Here is a 24,474-nt window from a genome sequence, read left to right as displayed (position 1 = left end):
CAGTGAATTCAGTTCTCACCATACCTCTCAATCTCTTAGCAAAAAAACACCCGGACAAAGCCTGCAATGGAGGAATATAGCCCCCAAACGTATTTAATGAATTCAGTTCTTACCATAGCTCTCAACCTTAGCACAAAAAATCTGGATGAAGCCAATAACGGGGGAATACAATCCCAAAAAATAGGGATACATTTCAAATATCCATCTTATACACTTAGAAAATTGCTAGAATAAAAGCTTTTGCGTTACCATGCACTTTCTGAAGAATATGAAGTCTGATATTCAAATGCGTGTCATTTTTAACATTTATTAACCAGGAAAGTCTGACTTGGAACAAAAGCTAATTTTTAGCAGAGGCCCAGGGAGAAACACTCCAGACAGATACATGTCTTTGTAAGATGGGAGGACACTAGAGGAAACAAACACAGGAAGGGCATACAGACTCCACAGAAAAGGTGAAGCACCCCAGCCAAGAATCAAAGCAGAGAACCTGTAGTTGTCAGGCAACAATGCTACCACTGCACCACTGCAATATCAGCTTTGCAAGGACACAAATATAGAAACCACAGATTTTATGAAGAATATAACAAGTATGAGGGAAAAATCTGCAATGTTTTTACAAATGGTGGTGGGTAGGGAATTCAGGCTCCTGCCACCTGGGCTCAAGGTACAGGGTTCAAGCCTTATTCTCTACCCACCACCATGTAGCACCTGGGGCATTTCACACACACACACACACACACACACACACACACACACACACACACACACACACACACACACACACACACACACACACACACTACACTTAGTGTACTGTGGAAGCAAATATGTAGAGGAGAAAGTTGTTTCACACCAGTGACATGTTTGTGGTGATGCAAGTTCTCACATAAGCCACGTATGAGGGGAATTAGGGTTAAATTTAAGTGTCCTGGTCATTAAGCAGGCCAAGAAAGGTTACAACAATGGAGGCTAAGACAGGGAATTGATTGCTGGTGGCAGAGTATATTCCCTAGGAGTATATTGTGTTATAACCCAGAAGTTGTGGAAGGGGATGGCCACAGGAATGCTGATGGTCCATGGACGGCTGTGACACAAGCAGCCTTCATACTTGCCTGCATGACAATTACTTCAAGTTAATTCATGCCCAAGTCAGCAGCCATATGTCACTGATAGGGAGGAAATGGGCAGAGACCCATAGAAGAAGGGCTGATATTCATTAGATCAGGTAGGCTGTAAAAAGCATTTTAGAAAAAAAAGTTCTGTTAAGTACAGTACTTCCTCAAGAAGACTGTATGTATGTATGGTTTTGGATAAGTGACTTCTTGTCACTCAATAATCAATTGATTACCAATAATCAACTCAGACTAAGGACTGGTAGCAATGTATCATTAAATTATTATTTTATATAATGTCACACAAAGATTAACACAAACCTACAAGTCATCTTGAGATTTTGTATTTTCTACTCCTTTCCCATCATTGTCAAGAGAAAAAATGAAAAACTGAGATTATGTAATGCAGCATCCCATGCATTTTCTAGGAACAAGTATGTAGCACAAAACCATACTTGGTGGCATGACAACATGCAGGTTTAGCAAATGAAAGCAAAAGACATATTTTTCTACCTACTTTAAACATGCATGCCTTTTCCACCGCACTGTAACATACTGAACATTCTATATAAAATGAAATATTCTTTCACAGAATTGGATATTAATCTGTAAAATGCTAAGTACTCAAAATTATACTTGTTCATAAAAGCTCTGTATCATTAACTTTAATTCCAGATCATTTTTTTCATTGTACCTTAGTAACTATAGATATAAAATGTAATATTTGCAATCATTTCTGACTTTATGACTAAAACTGATGTGTTCTTTTTTGAAAAGCTAATTAAATAGTACAATTTTGGCTACATAACAGGATATTTTGCTTTCTTCAAAACTGATGTGTTCTTCTTTATTTTTGAAAAGCTAATTAAATAGCACAGATTTGGCTACATAATGGGACAATTGGCTTTCTTCAAAGGTACATAAATATTGCACAAAGAAGTGTACAGCACTCAAGTCCAAATAAGTTCAAAACAAACTTTTTATAGAAAATATAAATTAACAGGGAACTTGATAGAAACAGAAGTCACATTGTCTACAGACTGCACATTTTAAAAAAGATTTTTTCAAGAACACACTCCAAGCAAGCAAAACTTCCAGCTGTGCATGAACATTTAGGTAGAAATGTTTGATTTAGAGTAGACTCTCATTTCTGTATTCAAACTGCAACTGATGTCTGGCCTATGGTCTAGTTCCTAATCCTAAATATGCAATTAACGGTGTAGCAGCTGGCACTAAATATGAAGCAAAATTCTGGACATTCTGACAAAATCTGCAGTTGAGAGATATGATAATGATACATACCACCAAGAAGAAAAGAAACTCTGCACTTCTTCTTCTTCAGCTACTGTGTGCCTGTGTCACGCCCAGCAAATGAAATTAGGCCGCCAAGGCAAGCAAATAAAATACAATACATGAATAATCCACCTGTTCCACCACAAGACAAGTCCACAACCGAAACTGGCTGCAACTGTTTGCTTCTCGCTCTTTTCCCAGCACATAAAGCCCGGGAAGAGAGCGACAACCAATCAGCAGTCATTTAGCCCATGCACATCATGTACGTGCCTGCGGACGTGGCAGTCCGAGCCCCTTCCAATTCTATGCGGTTTGGAACCGCATAGACTGCTGGGCATCACACTGATGCCTTAATTCGCTATCCAGACTGCAGCGCTGGAGTTGGAACTTGGATCTCAGACTAAGAAAAAAAAAAAAAAAAACGCCGCAACCCGGAATTCAAAAGTGCGCATGCTCAGTCAGTTGGCGTAAAGCAGCCGGCTGATGAGAGACTCGGTATAAAGACAGTAAAAAAAATAACTAAAAGTTTCTAAAACTAAAAAGTACTTTTTTCTTTTTTCTTGAGGGGGCTGCAGTCCGGCAGTCCAATGGCATGAGCCGCCCCTGCCCCACTGACAGAAAATCACCTTGGTCACTTTTTGTTGAGAGACCACTCATGCTGTAGAAGAAAGGACCTGCTGATTTTTGTCTGCTATCACATTGGACTTCCCCAGAATGTGCGTTGCTATCAGAAAGCAGTTGGATGAGATCGCCCATTGCCACACTCTGACAGCTTCTCAACGCAAGGGATAAGACCTGGTTTCTCCTTGTTTGTTGATGTACCACAATACTGACATATTCTCCATTTGGATCACAATTGCTCCCACAGGTAGAGCATTCTGAAAGGCTTGTAATGTTAGAAGCACTGCTCTCATCTCCAGAAAATTTATATGCAAATTGGCCTCTTCTGGGGAACAAGTGCCTTGGACTGGTTTCCTAAGGAAGTGCCTCCCCCACTCAATCTGGGATGCATCCATGGTAACTATAACTTTGCTTTGAGGGAGAATGAACGTACGGCCTTGTAAAAGCTGATCTGACCTTACCCATCAAGAAAGTTACTTTTTGGATGTCTGTGTGATCCTGAGACTTGACCATTGGAATGCTGCCATCCATTGAAGAATTCCCACATGATGTTTTACTAGGGGAAAAAGAATTATGGCTGCTGACACTGAGCCCAACGTTTGAAGAATTAATCAGGCTGAAATTTTGGTGTTGTGAATAATTTTTGCGACCTGGAATCTTAATGTTTGCATTCTGTTTAGAGGAAGTGAGGCTATCGCAGATGCTGAATTGAAATTTGCTCCTCTGAATTCCATTGTTTGAGATGGATGCAACTGAGATTTGGTTGTAGTTTACTGTGATTCCCAGAAGACAGAAAGCTTGAAGTATCTGGTCTCTCACTATTATGAGTAGATGCTTGGTTGGTACGGAAATGAGCCAGTCATCTAAATACAGAAACACCTGGAATCCCTACCACCTCAAATGAGCTGCCACTACTGCCATGCATTTGGTGAACACCCTGGGGGCTGTGGTGAGACCAAAGGGCAGGGCTTGGAACTGGTAATAACTGGCTCCCAGCCCGAAGCATAAAAGCTTTGTAGACTACCTGTTCATTTTTATGTGATAGTATGCATCTTCAAGGTCTATCGAGCACATCCAATTGTCCTTGGCTAAAAAGGGCAGGATGGACTGAACTATGACCATCCCAAACTGAGTGTCAAACTGACTTGTTCAAGTTGCTGAGATCCAGAATTGGTCCCCAGTTCCCTGTTTTCTTTGGCACAAAAAAGAATCCTGAATAAGTTCTGGATCGTTTCTGGTTTGGTGGTACTTCTTGGATGACTCTTTTTTTCTAGCAGCTTTTGTATTTCCAGTGTTGCTGCTTTCCACTGATTGACTGGAACTTCAGGAAACTTCTGTGAGAACAGAGGTGGAAAGGAAAAAGGAATTGTACATCCTTTGGAAATAATCCTCCTCACCCAAGTAAAGTAAGCTCTCACTTAACCATGGGGATTGGTAGATGCCAGTTAAGTGTAGTTTCTGGTCGCTTGAGAGATGCTTTGTGATTTTTGATTTGCTTGTATGCCAGTATGGCAAAGTGAAACCTCTTCTGTTCATTGCAGAACAGCTGCATTGAACAGAAGAGGCTCTGTTTTGTGATTTTTGATTGGCTCATACACCCACATACTAGCCAATCAAAAATGGCAAGGCGGTGCCTCTTCTGTTCAATGCAGAACAGCCCACTGTTCAGCATTGAACAGAAGAGGCTCTGCTTTGCCATTTTTGATTGGTTCATATGTTGCTATACAAGCCAATCAAAATTGCTGGATGGTTGGGAGTACAGGATAATGGGGACTTTACTGTATCTGTTGTTAGTTATAGCCAGGCTTTCTGGTGCAGGGATAAATGACCCCCAATTGCCTTCCCAGGGGAACAATACGGCCTCCTTTCAGGAGCACTGGTAGGGCTTGTCAAAGAAAGTGTCTCTAGACCCCCTGGTTCTGCAGACCACTTCTGCCGCTTGGGTGCCATATTCCATTAGCATTTCCCCCCTGCCTCTGGGGAACCACTTCCATGTGGATCTTGGAAAGGACCCAGAGATTCTTTTTTTTAACCTTTGGGGAGTTGAAAAACATACTCCTACAGCACAGAGAGTTTTTCTATCCTTCTCACACCTGGAGAGTGTGTCCTTCACTATGAGGCCAAACAGAGAAGATCCATGAAAGGGAGCACTGATGAAAGAAGACTTAAAGGGCTGTGCAAAATCACACAAGTGCATCCAGGCAAGTCTCCTTACTGAGATGCCTGAACCAGCCACTCTTGAGGTACCCTCAGCTGCATGAGAGATAAGTCTCATGGACAAATTTGAGATGGACTGAAGGGTTGCATACTATGAGGCTACTGAAGCTTGAGCCTCTGCAGCAGTAGTTACTGAAAGAGTATTTGACAACTCCTTAATCATATCTCTTTGTAGTCCTGTGAAATGTGCCAGGTATTTCAGTGACCTAAGAGTAAAGGTTGCTGACGCACAGACATACTTTCTGAACCTGTCCAAAGCCCTGGACTCTCTATTAGAGGGATGAACAGTGGAACTTTGTTCCGCAAGTTCCTTCTTTGTGGCCACTGCTATGACCATGGTATTTACTGGTACTCTCTTGCTCCAGTGTTCCCTTCCTGTTGGAGGTGCCAGAATTCAGTCTGGTCTCTTGAAGATAGGTTCAACTGCATCAGCTTCCTTCCATGTCCACTGAAAGATCAAATCAATGAGCTCATCAGCAGGCAGAGTTACCCAGGAGGTAGATGGTCCAGATCCAAATGCCTCCAGAAACATTGATTCCTCTGGAAAAGGATTTTGGGAGGACCAACCATCCTGTTTCTTGAGGATGCCCAGAATGTCTCCAAATGAGACATCTTCAGGTGGTGATATGGGGGATCCTTCCACTTCATCAAAATCTGTGTCTACCAAGACAGATTCCTGAGGGGGATCTAGGTGCCTCCTTTGCACTTTCTCTTCTAGGGTACTTCCTCAGTGGGATGTTCCGGGGAAGTGTTGGAAGAGAGGGTAATACCTTGCTCGGTAGCCTGGAGGGGTTGGACTGGCTGTCCCTGTAGAGTCGAATGTCACGGCTTTTGGTGCATATACACATGGGACACTAAAGGAAGATCTGATGGGGGAGAGACCATCCATCCTGCTGAAGCAGAGAAACCTCTGTGGACTACCTCGAAGGCAGACCATCCCAGGGAGAAGGAAGCAGATGGAGTTGAGAATACATGCTTCGGTCCCATCGGCTTCATCTGCTCAGAAGGCAATCTACCCAAGACAGAGACCAGAGTTGAGTTGTCCAGGGCTAAGGCTCTGAGGGGCAGAGATAGTTCCAAAACTTGAGTTGACTTCAGCACTTCAGATTTGACCAGGGTACTTCTGCTCTAAGATCCACTCAGCTTCAAATTTGATGGAGCAGGGGCACTCAGAGAAACCTTTGGATCCCAGGACACCATTAGCCTTGGATCCAAACCAGACAGTCTTGGCAAACTCTAATCCAAGGACTCCAAAATGAAGTGTCAGATCAGAGAAGGAGCTGATACTGGAGGGGTACAGCTAATGAAGACTTCCTGACCTAAGGGGGATGGATCTGGGAGAACCCCCATCTGTATCTACGCTGAGAGAAACTTCCTCATCATTCTATTCATGTCAGCTTCAGTGAGACTCTTGGAAGAATGAGATGAAGCAATAGATGGCAACTTGGACTGTTGTTTCTCAAGGAAGGGAGACGGAACACTAGAAGGAACTGGGTCGATAGTTGGGGAGTATTGGACCCTAGGATGTATCTTCAGAGCCAAAGTACTCTGATCCGAAGGCTTTTTAGGGGATATTGAGGGCATTTTGGAGCCAAACAGCTTTGTATCTGATTTGGATTTTTTGAGAGGAAGCTCCATAGAAGATGGAATTGAAGAACCTGACTTTTTCGGGGACTTTTTTGGAGTGTCCTTGGAAGCTATTTTGGAGGGGTGAGCCCCAGCTATGGCTTCTGAAAAGGAAGTTGGAAATAGACCAGTTATTTGTACTTTCTGTCCTCTGTAACTCAAGGATTAAAACTTTGACATATCTCACAATTCACATTAAGGTGTTCTGGACCCAAGCAGTAGATACAAAGGTCACAGGTGTCAGAATAAGGCAACTTATGGCCGCGTTTTTTTACACTTTTTAAATCCTTTTTCAGACATCCTAAAAAATTCTTTAACTAACAGTGAAGATAGATAGATCTTTTTAAAAAGGTAAGGAGGAAGAAAAGGGGAAAAAAGACAAACAAATACCAGCGATGGTACTGAAGAATACATGAACATGGAAAAAGGAAAGTTACACACACAAAAAAAAGGGGCTTCAAGGCTTACAGAAAAATACCAGTAATGGTAACAGAGAATACACAAGTATATGTATTTAAAGAAGAAATTTGGAAAAAAGTATTACAGAAAATTCACTTATCTCTTAATATGCCCGAGAGGAAAGGTGACCACATCTATATGCGAAAGCAGAAAATGAGATCTGAGGTATGTTAGGAATTTGTGCATTATGGTTTGGGAGGAACTCGAGTTTCAGTTGGACACGAGCTATAGTAACGCCCAAGTCGGATCCGTGGTTCGGATCCAAACCCAATGGTTGAGGAATGAATGAAAATTGACAACATCAGATCAAAGACTGAACAGAACACTATAAAGTTAATAAAATCAGACAGTGAGATGAAATAACAGAAAACTTCAAATGGCATTTTAAATTAAATATCTGCAAAACTAAAACTTCCCATTCCAGAAAGCTTCAACCCTGTCAACCTTTAAAAAAAATGTACATTTTTCTCATGCTACTGATTACTTAACCTTTACTTTGTAACCTTCAAATGGTGGATGCTGATTGTCTGCATTTACGGTAAGAGTGCAGCAGTTCTGTTATGTATTGCATTGGAATGCATGGTGCTATCTTACTTTATTACAATACATGGATTCCCATAACATCTAACATGAGACTCTGAAGTTTACAAAAGAAAAACAAAGCAACAAGATGAAAAAAATGGACAGCAGTAAGGCTTTTCTGAATGAGGAGGTTTCAGATTTGTGGGCCTTCATAAGTTTACATGATGTGTATTACATAAAATAAATAATGCATTAAACGTCAACTTACCAATATGGGCTCTGTCTGAAATTATTAGCCTTTTGTCCCAGTCTTCAAGACCTAGAAATTAAAATAATTACACAAATTAACCATACCTTCAATTCCACCTAATTATTTATATGAAAACTACAGAAGAAAACGCATTATACAAGTAACAGCTACAAAGCATACCTCCAAAACGCATATCTGCAAGTACAAAAAATGAACGAAAGAAAATATAAAACAAAACAGTAGCACCAAGGACTACTAGGCCTTCCTAGTCCATCTTAAATAACATTATATCCTCCCTGACCTCTGTTTTTGTTCATCTTTTTCTGCCACTGAATGCTTCTTGCGTATGCCACATTATCTTAAAATATTCTCAGTATTTCTGATGTTATTATTAGAGCTAGAAGGTTGCTCATGCAGCCCCCCCCCCCTTTTTATTTACAACTTTTTGCTCTAGCAGCCTACTGATCACTGGACCTCTGTCAGTCACACAACTCACAACTCATTCAGTCTCTACAATTGCAAGAAATGACTGAGAAGGATTGTCAGCCAGGCAACCAGCAGGAGTGGGTTAAAGTTTTTTTTTCAGTTTTTCACACCACCCCTAACTTCAAGCACATGCGGCAAGATGCCAGGAAGGGAAGTGCAAAGGCTGTCCATAGAGGACATCCTCTCACTTTCACAAGGGGCATACTTTCTAATCAGTCAGGCCCCTCCCCAAACCACATGAGTGGTGGTCTGTGTGATCATCATATGTGGGGACTGCACCACCCTGTGTGCATCTGAGTGTATGCAAAGTCCATCCTCCCCTGAAAGGAGTGTGCCATGCAATTTCACTCCTCCCTAACTTCAAGTACATGCAGCAAAGTGCTGGAAACGGAAGTGCACATGGCTGTCAATATATCTTCTATTCAAATGTAAGCCTTGCTCCTTAGATTCATTGCTCCAGTGATCACATTTTATGCAGAATTGGTCCTACAATTTACTATTCAAATCTCTGTTTGGTGTGTCTTTTGGAGAATTAGTTCCAGTTCTGATTATTACAACACCACATAGATTACCCTACCCTCTTCACTCTCCACTCATCTGTTCTCAGAGTGAACTCCATTTACTACTAGCCCTTGATACTTGGAATCAGCCATTTTCTAACCCTGGTTACCAGCTTAGCTTTAACATCCAAACTGCCCAAATTGTTTACTAGCTACCTATGGCAAATTTTACTAAACACCTTTTATGAAATTACATCTCTACATCTCTCCCCTTACAGTGGACTCTCAAACAAACAGGACACCTGTTGCTGCATCCCATATTTGCAAGAGTTAAGTATTGTACATAGTATATTTCCTCCAGTATCTAGGAAGATCATACACAGCAGCAGTCAGCATCTATCATTGGTAAAGCTTGTGATAACTCAAAACATTTATTTTACACACACACACACACACACACACACACAAGGTGAAATAAAGGAATCATAAAAAGAACTGCAATAAATACATTCAAAACAGGACTACTTAAAAGCATTTTATAACTAAACATAATTTTCAAAATAAAATTTTGTAAAGTTAAATATAGCCATAAATTATTCCAAATATATATTACGCCATGTCAGGGGCAATATGTTTGTAACAAATGGTGCAGGAAGTGGGAGGATATCCAACAAGAAGCATTCCGTTATCTGAGGAGGTAGTGTTAAAGTGAGCATCTCACACAATGGTATTATTCTCATCGTAACAGACACTTGCTGCTGGACACTATATTCCTAACATTTAAGTAGACCACAGAGTAGAGTTTCTTATTACCACAAAAATAAGGTAAGATTAAAATTAGTTGTAAAAGCCCTACTTACCCATCACAGTAGATGTTCCAATAAGGCCATTTTGGGTTATCTGTCAAAGTAACCTACTACTGACCAAGCTCAGACTCGCCTCCCTCTCTCTTTCAGTGACAGATGATTGACTGAGCGTATCCTGAGCGTGAAGCCTTCAGTTGTCACACGAAGTGAGTGTTCAAGATTTTCGCTTCCACAGAGAAGAAGAGGAAAATACCTTAAGCCAGAATAATATAGCAAGAGTAAGTTTGCAGCCAACCATAATACCATATAAAAGCCAAACCCAAGAACAACCGAATCAAAGAGGTTGAAACTCACCAAAACTATGCACATTCTGAGGGATGGAAGATGGATGCTGGCACTGAGACAGTGAAGCATTTGAACATCTACTGTTACAGGTAAATAGGACATATGCAGCTGTGTAATATGTTCATCATTCTCACTGCCTCTGTAGCATTTTGGGTAGATTTCCAAAGCTTGTCCTACTTCTGAGGTAAAAGGATAAGCATTCAAGAGCCCCTGGAGAATTTTCATAGTAAATTATGGCTCTGGACCTTGAAAAGGAAAGCAGTTTGTAGTGCTTTGTGAAAACATGAACAGAGGGGGCCGAGGTTGTTGCCTCTACAATGCTTCTAGAGTCCACCCTTTTCCAATAGCCCATTGAAGAGGATAAGGCCCTAGTCGAGAGACCCTTAACCCTGCCTGAAGAGATTTATCATGGTGGAAGTAAGAGAAAACAATAGCAGAGGAAAACCATTGTACAGTAGTTTGCTTGGAGACAGGTTGACCCTTCTTACTGCGGTATAGGATACAAACAGATATGCGGCATTCCTAAAGGGCTTTGTTCTGTCAAGGTAGTGCCTGGATTCCTGTGTGCATCCAAGGTATGTAGAATCTTTTCTCCCTTGCTTTTTTGGATCAGGATAGAACATTGGGAGATTGATAGCTTGATTCAAGGTAAATTCAGAAACAACTTTATGAATGAATGATGGATTAATGCATAATACAAGACAGTCCTTGTGATAAATTCGGTAGGGTTGGCCCACTTTCAGAGCTTGTAGCTCAGAAACTCATATTTCAGATGTCAGGGCAATGAGTAAAACAGTCTTTCAAGTAATGAAGCATTAATCAGCCTGAGGGAGCAGGTTCTAAAAGGAGATAAGTTCAGTTTTTCAAGAACAACTTGAGATCCTAGGAAGGAGGAATTTGCTTTTGGGGGGATTTCATATGCAACACCCTTTTCATAAACTGACTACAAAAAGAGGCAAAAGAGGGAGATCTATGGGCATACAAGATGAGATGCCCCTACAAGATGCACTTTGATAGGAGCATATGGTAATCCATCTTTAATGGCTCACACAAATATTTCATAACCAGAAGGGGTTGAAACTCTTTTGGGACCTCTGCTATTGTCTAGGTATCACCTATATTACCTCTTCTAGTTGTAAACATAACATTTTCTAGGTGGAGGTGTTCTGCCTCTTTAAATACCTGCTGCACATCTTCATAGAATAAGTGCCTAAAAGGAATCATCCAGTCTGTCAATTGCAATTGCTCTATGTAGGGTTGTAACACTCATATATGATGCTGCATAAGCAAATTCAGGTCTGTGAGGAAGTTTGTGGTAATCGCCCTTGGCCACTTCCATTAAAATTGTGAACCAACTTTGCCTGGGCCAAAAGGGGGTCACTGCAATGATCTTTGGTAATTCTTTCTGAATCTTTAGAAGTAGTTTGGGAATCATTGGAAATGTCAGAAATATATACAGGAACATTCATGACCATGAAATGATACAGCATCTGTCTTCTAAGCATGGCTGCAAAGATGTCTTGAAGAGATTTTTCAGTTGTCTGTTTTGAAAGAATGTGACTAGATCTACTTGAGGCGTTCCCCACACCTGGGTCAAGTTCTGGAAGATCTATACATGGCACTTTCACTCATGGGGGTCTGTCCAGGATCATCTTACTCTGTCTGCCACTGTGTTTTGCTCTGACAGAATCTATGAGGTCAGAAGAGTTATAATATGCTATAGATCCCAGGCCATCACTGCCAACTGAAAAAGAGGGTATGATCTTGTACTCCCTTGCTTGCTGAGGTACCACATCATGACAGTGTTGTCTATGACCATGAGAACAGTACCTGGAGTCCATTAGTAGTGAGGAACTTTTAAGTCACAAATCACTGCCAATATCTCTTTTACACTTATGTGCTTTGGGATGTCCTGAGGACTCTACAAGCCTTGCACATGTACTCCCATGGACGCTGCTCCCCATGCAAAATCTGAAGAGTCTGTATGGACAGATTGGACTGTGGTCTGAAGAGAGAAACAGAGGTATACAGAGGCACTTGATCCCTCCACCAGTGCAGTTCCTGTTTCACAAATCACAGTACCAGTACCTTGACATCTAAAGGATAAAGGTGCAAGGTCCTACAATTCTTTAAAGACTATTAAATTTTCCTCTTGTGTAGTCTGGATAGTGGTATCATGAGGATATCTGATGCCATCAATCCTAGAACTTTGAGGAACTCTCTTGCTGAGGCCACATGTAGAAGAGAGAAATTCAAGAAAAATGCCCTGATAAGTCAGAACTTTGTTTTCTCACAAGAAGGCCATTCTTTTTACTGTGTCTATCCAAAACACCAAAAAACAAATTGTTGAGAGGGTGTGTGGAAGAACATTTGAAGGTTTAATTTGAAGTCCAGGTGAGAAAGAAGGGATGAATCCTTGTATAAGGACTCCATGCACCTGGACACAAAATCTACACAAATCAGCAAGTCTAAATAAGGAAAAGTATGAGTGATTAGGGTTAAGTAAAAGGCAATCATTAGGATCAAACACTTTGTAAATACTTGAGGTACAGCGGCTAGCACAAAAGATAAAGCAGAAAACTGATAATGTAAACCAGACACAACAAATCTCAAAAATTTCCTGAAATAGTAGCAATGGGAATATGATAACTAGCATCACTGAGATCATTTTGAATTTTGGAAATTTTACAAAGATGATTAGAAAGGACAAACCCAGGATGGCTGTCCAGGAGTGCTCCTTCTTTGGTTCCAAAAAGACTGTGGAGTAAAATCCCTTGCCTTTGTGTATTGCAGGCACTGGTTTTATGACCCCTTCTTCTACCATAGGATGCAGCACTGGAGGTAGCAGCTCTGTCTGGTCTGGTGGATGTGGGGGAATTTCACTGAAAGAGGCAGGATTTTCTATCCCTTCCCAAGTGTGTTTCTCCAAATTATTCTCAGAACTCATGTGTCTGAGACTATTTATGACTGGGTTGTATGGTTGAGAGAGAGCCTGAGGGAAGCAAGAACAGAAGGAATGCTAGGTGGCAGGTAGAGGTTGGCGAGGGGGGTAGGGGCTGCTCTTTGGCTCGGCACTGTATTTCCTTTTGCAGGAGTCTGACCATTTTTGGAAAGAACACCTAATTTAGTTTCAAAGAATTATTCTCCTGCCATTTCCTTGGGTATGGGAATACAACCACTAGAATTAGCTGTATGCAGAAAACTCTTGGCAAAGGAAACCATATCAGTCTTTAAACAGCTATAATCTGTTCATCATTTGTATGATTCTGTTTCTTGCGAACTTCACTTCTAGATAAAACATCTGGTGACAGAGTATTATGTCTGGCAAGTGGTCTCTTACTCCAAACTACTCCTGTACCTAAACAGTTTGGTTCTTCCATACCTACACCAAGTACTGGAACAGCCCCAGAGCATGTGTCTGAACTATTTTCCATAGTGACCAGCAAAGCTACACTAGAGGGAGATGGGGCAAAAGGTAAGTGATCCATGTGATGAGTAGTGGCCCCATTAGAATCACTAACCATAGGCTGAAGCATATATATATTTCTTTCTTTTAGGCGCAACCACATCTGATGGGTATGGGGACTACCATAATTAGGATCTGTCAAGTCAGGAGAGAGAACACCAACCAGAAAAATAAACTGATGATACTGGATAATGCATCACGATAAGTGCTTAAAGTTTCTAGTAAAAAGTAAGTCCCCACATAACTAGACTCTGGTAAACTATGCTATCACAAAACACTTTGAGATTTGTTCAGGATTCTTTAATAACTGACAGAAGAGAATTTACAGTACACAAAATCCAAACACCAAAGCAACCAATGTGACAAACCAGTATTAACAATTAGCTCCACACACTTTAACCACATTAAACTGCCATTAAAATAACTTTTGATACCAATTTAAACTATATGTTCTTGTCAGAAAGAGTAAAATCTCCACAGTACATTCAAATAACTTTGTGATAAAATTGCGATAGGACGTAAAAGAAAAACACTGAGCAGAGTTATATGCACACGCTTAAAAAATCCAAGTTCTGCATTTTTTTCCCTGCCAAAGATGAGACTAAACCACAACAACTACAGTAAAGACAGGTACAATTCGTTTGCAATTCTAACTGCACCATATAGCCCCTAGTGTCTAAAAGCATACATATATACACATACCACTCTTCTGAGATAAATATTGAAAGTTTCCTCAAAAAGAGTAAAAATAAGCATTTGTCAATGACCAAAGCCAAATAAACACTGTTACAAGCAGAATTTTCCACAAGAATTATTGTAAACACTGAGAGAAATAAAATATTATGAGAACTATTTTTAAATAAACATAAAAATGGAGAATTGTAAATCTAATCATAAAAAATGAGAAGGACAGGGGTCCACAAGAGGGGGTTACCTGAGCAGTAAGCCAGGAAAATAGCACTGGATTTTGCAAAGAGTCAGAGGACTCTTTTCTGTGGATGGCAGAAAAAGACTGAACTCTTACTTCCTGTGACAGCTGAAGACTTCCCTTTCAGGATACAATCAGCTATCACAGGAAGAGGGAGAGGAGTTTGTGCTTTAGAAAGCTGGCCAACACTGAGTTACCTTGGCAGATAAGCCAAAATGCCACTGAGACATTAGGAATGATGAACATATACGGCAACATGTTGGACAAAAAGAAGAGGTATAACATGGGCTAGGTCTGGACTGATGCTCTAGCTTATACAGTTTTGAGAATCAGTAAACAACAAACAAGTGGTAGAGTGACAGACATCTTGAAATTAAATATTTGTAGTGAACTCTCTGCCTTGTTTCACTGTGGCCAGACCACCACAACAACTATTTTCTCATTGTCATAATAAAAAGCAACACAGTTGCCTACCCATTTAGAAATTATTGGTTAAGTGATGGACTTTCTTGCATGTCTTTCATAAAGGAAACAAAATGCTGGTTCATTTGCCTGATGTGTTTTGTTTTCCTCAGTCCCTACAGCTGACCATCAGCTGTCACCAACTTCTTTTCTTAATCAACAGGTCTATTGGACTCACAATAGTTTCCCTGGTCTAAATCCGAACCACAACCAGAGATAGTTAGGAGACTGAGGACACTAGTGCAGTGTCATACTGCTGCCAGGGAGTGTGTCCTTATCCCCACCACCACACAACACCCTTGCAAGCTCTATAATGACTGACTTTGTGAAGTGCATGGACACTTCCATTCATGTACAACAAACAACATCCTGATCAAGTGGTATACCACATGCATCATGGAGGTCACCTGGCTCTTAATGTTGATACTGCAGTAAGCCCAGGCAACCTCTCTCCCCCAAGGATAGGTAAGCCAGTGTCAGCAGCTCACTCCCATCCTTCAGCACCCACTTTTTCTAGCACCCATGTTGCTAGTCAAATATGGGTCATCTCAGGTGCAGTTAGGGCTTTATGCCTCTGTACAATGGGTCTGGGAAAGCTTGCCTGATGTTTTTAATCCTTTGACTGTCGTACATAAATTACATATGGACATTCACTTCAAAAGGTATCCCTTTACATCGGTCTTCTATTCTAGGAAAATGGTAAACGTTGAACAGACTGATTAGTATGCATTACAGAATTTAATTTAAGTATAAAATAATACAAAAAGTTCTTAAACTCTGCCTTTATGAAATAATATGCAGAATACTTTGCACAATGCCTTTAATACAGAAATCTTTCTGGATGAAGGGATAGCCCCTAACACAATGTCTGCTACGTCAAACTTAAAAAAAAAAAAATCTTTATTAATTTTCCACTGAAACACTAAGATAAGTGTGTATGAGGAAGCATTAACAATAGGAAAAAAAAGGAGAGAAGTGGTGGCCCCATTTTGGGTACTTTGCTCTAATATTCACAATATAAATACTCTGCTTCTTACATTCCTTCATAATAAAATGCAGTATTTGAAGGGACAATGATTTACTATTCTCAATATAATAAAATTCTGTTTTCATGAAATGAAATCCAGGAATCCCACCTGAAATTTTTAAACACGTTTTCAAGTCATTACAGTGATTTCATTCTAACCCTCTACGTATGCAAAATTAAAACAAACTTTAGATACATGAAGTACAGCTCAAATTTCACACTGTGCCTGCACAAACACCTACACTGGCAGTTATTCAGAGCTCAGAATCCCCTCTTCTGACTCTCTGTGCTACAGGAATGGTTAAACCCTTCCCATTAGGGCAAGCTTAACCCTTGTTACATAAAGTCAATTATTCAGGCTTTTAGTGCTAAGTAGGGCAAAGAAGGACCAGAAGAAAAATTGTCTGAAACCAACAAAATTGCAGTGATAAAATACCAACACAAATAACCAAAGGCAACCAACAACACAACAAGGTTGGATACCATCAAACTATATGCAAAATAAGGGGGGTGATGGATGGGTGCTGCGGCTGCTGCCACTGAGGTAGTGTAAAATTTGATCATCTACTGTTACAGATAATTACTGTACTATGTTCATCATTCACACTGTCTCAGTGGCATATGGGTACATTCTCAAACTTACCCTACCTGGGAGGAGGAAGCATAAGGATCCAGGAGTCCCTGAAAAATGGTCCTCACAAAGCCTGCTCTGTTTACACTGCTTTGTAATGGTATGAAGATGGGGACCAAGTTACTGCCTCTATAAGGCTTCTAGAGTTCACTCCTTTGAAATATTCCACTGGAGGGATAAGGGCCTGGTAGAATGTGCCTTAACCTTGGCCAGAAAAGACTTACCATAGTGGGAGTACCAAAAAAAATAATAATAATAAACAAAAGCAAAGGACAATCAACAAGCAATAATTTGCTTAGAAACATAGCCACAGAATAGCAATAAACAGTTGTTTCGCTTTCCTAAAGGGTTTAGTTCTGTCTAAGTAGTACCCGAGCTGCCTTTACAAATCCACGGTATGCAGAATCTTCTCTCCCTTGTTTTTAGGTTCCAGAAAGAAAACTAGGAGATTGATGGCTTGATTCAGTAAATTCAGAAGCAACTTTTGGCTTGAAATAATAGTGTAGCTAGTAGCTGTAGCATAGTCCCAGTTCAGGTTTGCTGTCTCTGGGCATGTTTGTTTGCAGTGGTTGTTTGTTCTGAGCACATGTCTCAGGACATATTGGATTAGCAGAAGCCTTTCTTCACCTTAGTGAGAGGATTGTATTGATTGGCCACTGGCTGGTAGAGGTTGGCTGGTCTGTGGCTTGGAGTAAGCACTTATTGGTCATTTTGAGCTTTTTTTAAGTTGTTTCAGGTTGTACCGTCTGGTATTTAGGCACTGCCACTGAGAGGAATTCTGTTTATTCACACTGAGCTGAACAGAGGAGGGGCACTGACAACAGCTCTGATCTGTGATATATAACAATAAGTATCCTTTTTTTTTTCTTATTTTTACTAGTTATTGCTTATTCTAACCATTTATAGCACTTTTTTATTGCCTGCTGCCTACTACTTTTTACTGTATTTTATTTCTATAAACTAATCTATACTATTGCACTGAAACTGTCTGCCTTACAGGGCCTGTTAAATCACTTTTGTTACTGTCACACTGTTTGTACATTTTTTAGCTGGTTTCACTGTGTGAAAGGTATTAACTGGAAATTATCTCCATTTGTTAAGCACCTGTTTGTGTGTTCTGATTTCCTGCCAAGGAATGTATCATATAATTAATTTGCTTGCAGTTAAAAGCATTCTCTAGAGTCTGCTTGCTCCTTTATCTGTTTAAAACTTTCATTTAGTGTCTCACTGCTGTTTTTCTGCTGTGATAAACATTTATTTTGTGTGTTCTGCCTAAAAAAGTGTAGCTAATAGCTGTAGTATAGTTTTCCACCCACCGACCCTACTGGTGTCTTGTTCTTATACTTGGTAGGTTTGCAGTTGCCCGCCCCTACTGTAAATTTGATCTGGGAGACTCCTCTCAGTCCAGTGTCATTAGCTCATTCTACCTAATACAGAGAGAATATTTGGAAAGGCCAGCTCCCTTAGTTTCTTAACCTTGAATTATCTCCTTTCTCTCTTTCCACTTTGCTAAAAAAAAAAAAAAAAAAAAAAAAAAACAAACAAAAAAAAACTTTATTCAGCTGCTTTTATGGTATTTGTGTTTCCTCCTCCTCCTACTCTATTACTTCATCTTGTTTTTTCTGCTACTTGGTCTCTAACATGTTCAATTACATCTTCTCTGTTGCATTTATTACTGCTTGTTTTTAGCTTGTTTAAAATTTAAGTGTTATTCTAGGCCTCTTAGTTTTGGTTTAAGCACTTGGGCTTTAGGTCTACCCCTTAGCTCTTCCTGGCCCCTCTCCCTCAGATTCTGACAAATATGGAAGGGCAATTTCCTATGGTTTCTCCTGCTAGCCTGGTTGATATGGGCATCCTGAGACAGTGTAGCAATGGCCTCATGTACATGAACAACCATCTATTACTACCACCTAGGAACACAATTTGAGAGAGATGCAATTACATAAAGAAGCTAGAGTCTATTCTCTCTCCCCTCACAAGCCAGTATATCTGGCACTGAGAAGGTTGCCAACACAATCACTGCACCTCACACACCACCCACAATTACACAACAAACATCCACATATGCAGAGATTCTCAACAGAAACATACCCAAACAAAGGAGACTTCAGAGGCAAAAACACATAAGAACTCCACAACCCTCCACACCACATACCATGCGTAGTTCACATACCAGTGTCTCGCAACCACTAAGGCCAAACCATAAACCCAACATATTAGTCAGAGGAAATTCCATTGTGAAACACACAGAAGTGCTTCTCACCAAGCTAGATAAGGAGAAAGTCAAAGTTAGTTGTTTGTCGGGTCCCAGAATCTGCCATATCACACACACACTCAAGTCTCTCAACAACAGACACTGTTATAACTCTGTCATAAGCCATGTTGGCGTGAATGACTTGAGATGCACCTCCCTTGACTATATGAAGAGAGACATGATTGAGCTCACTGAATATGTGTCCCAGGTAGGTATGTCCCTAGCCTTAAGCAGCATTCTACCATCACCCAGAATGATGCCTCAATACAAACATAAAATGACTGACTTTAACAATTGACTTAGTTTCTGGTGTCATTCCAGGGGGATCCAGTGTCTGACAACCTGGGAAGATATGATTGACAGACCACAATGCTTTGCTAGAGATGGCCAGCATCTGTCTCACTTGGGCTTTAGGATTCTGGCAAAGGCCCTTGCCTCCCACATAGTGTCTGTTTTAGGAAGAGTCATGAGGTTGATACTACCAACATAAACATTTCAACAAAATGCAAATTAAAGGTCATGCTGCTAAATGGCAGGAGTCTAAACATGAAACTGCACTCATTGCAAGCATTCTTAACCCTGGAAGATGCTGACATTTGTTCAGTCACAGAAACCTGGTTCAAAACTGTGGAGAGCACCCCAGCCTTACCTGGTTACTCATCCTATCATACATTCAGGCCCCAAAATGTGGGCAGCAAAGCCAAAGGAGGTGGAGTTCAATATATATTAAAGACAAACACACCTCCAGGCTGGTCAAACAGTATGGCGCACAGCAGACACTCCAGGTGCAGTTAACCATTGACAAGACCCCTATTCAAATTATAGTTAGCTACAGGCACCCAAATTTGACTCAAGATGCCCACTCAACCTATCTGGACCTCTTCAAATCTAACAAGATTCAACCCTTTACCCTGATCCTGGGTGACTTTAATTACCCAACCATAGATTGGAAAAACTACTCATGCCAGAACACAAATGCTCAGAGATTCCTTGATTTTATCAATGCAAATGCCTTGGAACAGCTAGTTGATACCTCCACAAGAGGTGATAATATCTTGGACTTGGTGTTAACAAACATGAGTAACTACTGCAGCACCCCTACAGTATCATCCTCCCTGGTAAGATCCGACCATAAAGCGGTCACATTCAAAGTTACCATCTCGCCTGACACCCCCCCCCCAGCTAGCGTCAAACAAAAAACTTGTACAAAGCTGATTACAACCTCCTGAGGGATGGTATAAACAACTTCACAGCCCTCTCCCCCACTGTAAGAATTAGCACCAATGTCCAAATCTACACCAAAGTACTATACAAGGATTTATATAAATGCATGGAATCAGGAATACCTGGCAGTTCAAAACCATCCTCTGCAAGGAAGAGTAAACCTGTCTGGTGGACATCTGCAATAAATAAACTATATAACAAAAGGAAAAGATTTGCTGTGCAGGACCAAGAAGGAGCAGCTGCCCAATTGGAAGCAAACTTTACTTAGCTTGAACAAGCAAATAAGAGGATATTTAAGTGTGTTACAATGCATTTTAAGTGTTTCTGATGAAGTCTGAGGCTTAAGGCCGACGAAAGCGCTCAAAATTAATAAAGTTTGTTGTGGAACTTCGTTTTGGATCCTGCTTCTGTTGAGATATTGGTTTTTGGCGTGTGTTTGACTTCTTGGTTTATGTGCTATGGAGCTGGTTCCTGATAATGGAGATATCCCAGCAGGTTCCATTCGTGAACTTAATAGTTCTATAGGGAGCCTGGTAGCCTTAATTAAGGTGCTGTCTGAGCAGATAACGGACTTGGGAAGGAATTTATCTGCCCTACCTACTACTTTTGGACAAGCGAGTGGCTTGAGAGGCTGGTCGCAAGATAGTATTGCAAGTTCCATCCGCCCAGCGCAAGGCAGTCCCGTTTCCGCCTCTACTGCATTTACAATGACTGTGATTGGACGAGGAGAGGCAGCGGGAGGTGCTAATGTGGTGACTGACGTCGGGAATGGTGTAGTGTCTTTTTCACTTTCGGAGTGGATAAATGCTGGATTATCCAGTGAATTTAAAGATTTTAGTGACAACAGGAACGCCAATAATTATGTTGGAACTGTTGACGAGCAACTTGAACACCTCGAAAAGGAAATTATAAAATTTCGTAAATTGCAGGTTGAGAACAACTATTTACGTGAATTTTTGCAGAGGGAGCAAGTACCCAAAGGTTTAAGGACATGGAGATTTCCCTCAGGTACTGTTCAAGGCACTGACTTTTACAAATAACTTGTTTCAGTGTTCAATAGACATGGTTTTGAGCTTGTTGAATGTATTATGAGGGAAAATGACAGGAAAATGGTTTCTATCAAAAAAACTGTTGATGAATGTGATGCAATGCTCAAAATGACTTAGGATTTCCGCAAACGTTTGATAAATATAGGGCTATGTTTGTTAACACTGATAAATATGTGGAGGACTTGGTTAATAAAAAAAGCAAAAAGTTAGCAAGGGATAAAAAAGATTATGAAGCTCGGAAAGCTTATACCACACCAAGTGGATTTAGTAGAATTCAGCAGGTTAGCGACAGAGAAAATATGTATCAAAATGAGTACACTGATCAGGATTTGAGGGATGACGTTGTAAATGAGAATGGTGATAATACAGTCCCTTTAGACATGCCACTGAGGAGGTCAGAATGCCTCCAGAACCGAACAAGGCAATGTGCCCAGGGCAGGGACGTCGACAGCAATGGGAACTTCAGGAATACATTTTCCTACAGGGGATGTGGGAAGGGGAACAACAGGTGGTAATAGATTCTGCCACCCAAAGGGAAACACATATAGTTACGAATAATGAGGGTGATTTTAAAATATTCAACTTAAGTAATGTAACTGTAGACAATAAGTGGGCAGAATTATTTCAAAAAGGGCTTAACTATGTTCCTGCTAAGGTTCTAGTGGTGGATAAAATCCTTTTGGAGATTAAAATATTTGTTAGGAAAATTAATTTGTGTATTTATTTTGATAATGAGATCAACAGTACACAAGCACCACAATGCAAAAAACTAAGCACATTTAATCCCCCACTACATCCCTTGTTACAGGTCTTTGAAAACTTATGTAGTAATCAAGTCAGGAATCTTATTAAATATAAGAATAAAGACTGTATAACTAATCTTTCTCATGAAGAAAGTGACCTTTTAAAAAATATTTGTGATAATATCAATATTAGGTTAATGAAACCTGGCAAGGAAGGGGGCATTGTGGTAATGGAAAAAAGGTCTTATTTAGAAAAAATGTATGAGCACCTGTTTAGTGACTGTTATGAACAAACATCGCTGAATGAATTGAACGTAGCTTACAGGCACATAGATGTAATTTTGAATGATTTGTTACTAGATGGACAGATCACTCCAAGTGAGTTTAACTTCCTGCAACAAAAATCACCCCGGATACCGGCTATTTTCGGTATCCCGAAAATTCACAAAAACATTGTTGACCCCCCCCCCCTTGAGACTTATTGTTGATGCCAAGGCATCTATAACATTTAACTTGGCAAAATTTGTGGATTTTCAACTCAAAAATGTGTTGGTAAAATACCAACATGTCCTCAAGGACTCCTGGGAATGCTTGAGCAAGATTAAGGACAACTTATTTTGTGAATACTTGATACTAGCCACAACAGACGTTAAGGATCTCTTCACTGTCATCCTTCATGTTTTAGGTATTCGATGGTTTTACGATTTCCTTTGCAACAACACCACTTTTGGACACAATAGAATTTTGATGTTCAGAATACTTATGGAAGTAATCCTTGAGAATAATTTTATTGTGTTTGATAATCAGTACTTTAAACAAAAGATTGGTGTAGCAATGGGGGCAGCATGTGCCCCCTTATTCGCCAATATTGTCCTCACCCAATGGGAAACAATATTTGTGTTTAAACATGAGTTATTTAAATTTTGTAAATTTTATGGGTGTTTCCTTGATGACATCCTGATATTTTGGGATGGTATGGAGGTAGCATTGGACATTTTTTTTTTTGAATTTTTAAATAATAGTACCACTTTTTTGTCTTTTACTATGGAATCCACCAAGGATACAATACATTTCTTAGATATTAAAATTACCAAGGACCAGGTCAAAAAAGCGTTTAACTCAACAATATACAGAAAACCAACTTTTTCGAACACTATGCTACATTTCGAAAGTTGTCACCCCTTACACCACAAAAAAATCATTGGTCAAGGGGCAAGGGGTGAGAATAGCAAGAATGGTCAGTGACTATAAACAATTTACTTATGAAATTAACACTCCCAAGCATATGTTAACTAGGAGAGGATTCCCCGAAGTCTTTATTGACCCTATTTTGCAGGAGGTTATTAACAAAAGAACCGACGGGTATTTTGTTCCCTTATTAGGTATTAATGTATCCAAAACAAATGCTATGCACACCTTGGATGGTGGGTTAGGTAATTTGAACATAGGGGTCACTGACAAGAGGTTTTAACAGGGCATTGACTTTGACATTTAGTCCTGTTTTTAGTGAGATAAAAGATATTATTTACAAAAACTGGAGCATATTAACTGATATTAAAGAAAGTAAAGTGGAAATGGGACCGAGGCCAGTAGTTATTTACAAAAGAAGTTCAAACATTAAAAACATTTTAGAAAGAAATGTACAGAAAAGTGCGGGTGGATTTTTATTTTTATTTTTATTTTACATTTGTTAACCGGGAGAGTCCGACTGGATACATGTCCATTTTCAGCGGAGGCCTGGGGAGAAAAGCTCCAAGTACATAACAGACATATGAACATTGTTAATGCAAAAAAAGGAAGATAGTTGAGTTCTAAATACAATATAAAGATACATCACATCTTGGGAAAAAAAAAACTACAGCAGCATATAAAAAAAAACATAGGTCAGTTACAAAGGCGAGGCGCCTTGTTAAAAAGCGGTTAAGGATAGTGAGGTAAGAGAAGGGTAAATGATAGTGGTTAATCAGGTTTGGAACAGGGACATTGCCAGAGAGTACTGAGATGGGGTTTAAGCTTTTTTTTGAATTGTAGGAGTGAGGGTTCTGAGGTGAGCATGGTCAGTAGGGAGTTCCACATTTTACCTACAAAGTTTGAGAATAGAGAATCCCCAGCAGAATTATTGGCTTTGGTAGTTTGAGCTAAGATCTTATTGGAGGAGCGTAAAGATTGCAGGTTAATATAGGGGTGAATGATGTTTTTCAGAGCTGGTGTTTTCTCTGGGTGATACAGTATCTGGTGAGCCATTTTGAGTTGGTTGAAATGGAGTTGGCTGGAAAACTCTAACCACCCTAGTTGCTTCAAGTTAGTGCAGTGGTGCGTTCTAAAGGTGGAATTTGTGGCAAATCTAGCTATGTGATTGTAACAAGAAGTAAGTTTGTTAAGGGTTGTCTTGTTTAGGTTTGTAAAGAGGGGGGAGGCATAGAAAAGAGTTGATAGTAGGTGTGTGCTGG

At 40.1% G+C, this 24,474-nt stretch overlaps 1 protein-coding gene across 1 annotated transcript in view; it reads right to left on the bottom strand.

Annotated features, from left to right (window-relative positions):
- The window catches only part of ADSS2 (adenylosuccinate synthase 2), a 1,823,915-nt gene that overhangs the window by 986,103 nt on the left and 813,338 nt on the right, over positions 1–24,474 (bottom strand). The window contains exon 4 of the mRNA XM_044058193.1: positions 8,122–8,172. Coding sequence (XP_043914128.1) covers positions 8,122–8,172 — 51 coding nt within the window. The remainder of the gene's footprint in view (positions 1–8,121; positions 8,173–24,474) is intronic.

The sequence above is a fragment of the Protopterus annectens genome, chromosome 1.part2, assembly GCF_019279795.1.
Source record: "Protopterus annectens isolate FY-2018-M chromosome 1.part2, PAN1.0, whole genome shotgun sequence".
NCBI classification, from domain to species: Eukaryota; Metazoa; Chordata; order Ceratodontiformes; family Protopteridae; genus Protopterus; species Protopterus annectens.
Note: the sequence above shows the minus strand (reverse complement) of the source record. Positions and strands in the feature narration are given on the sequence as shown.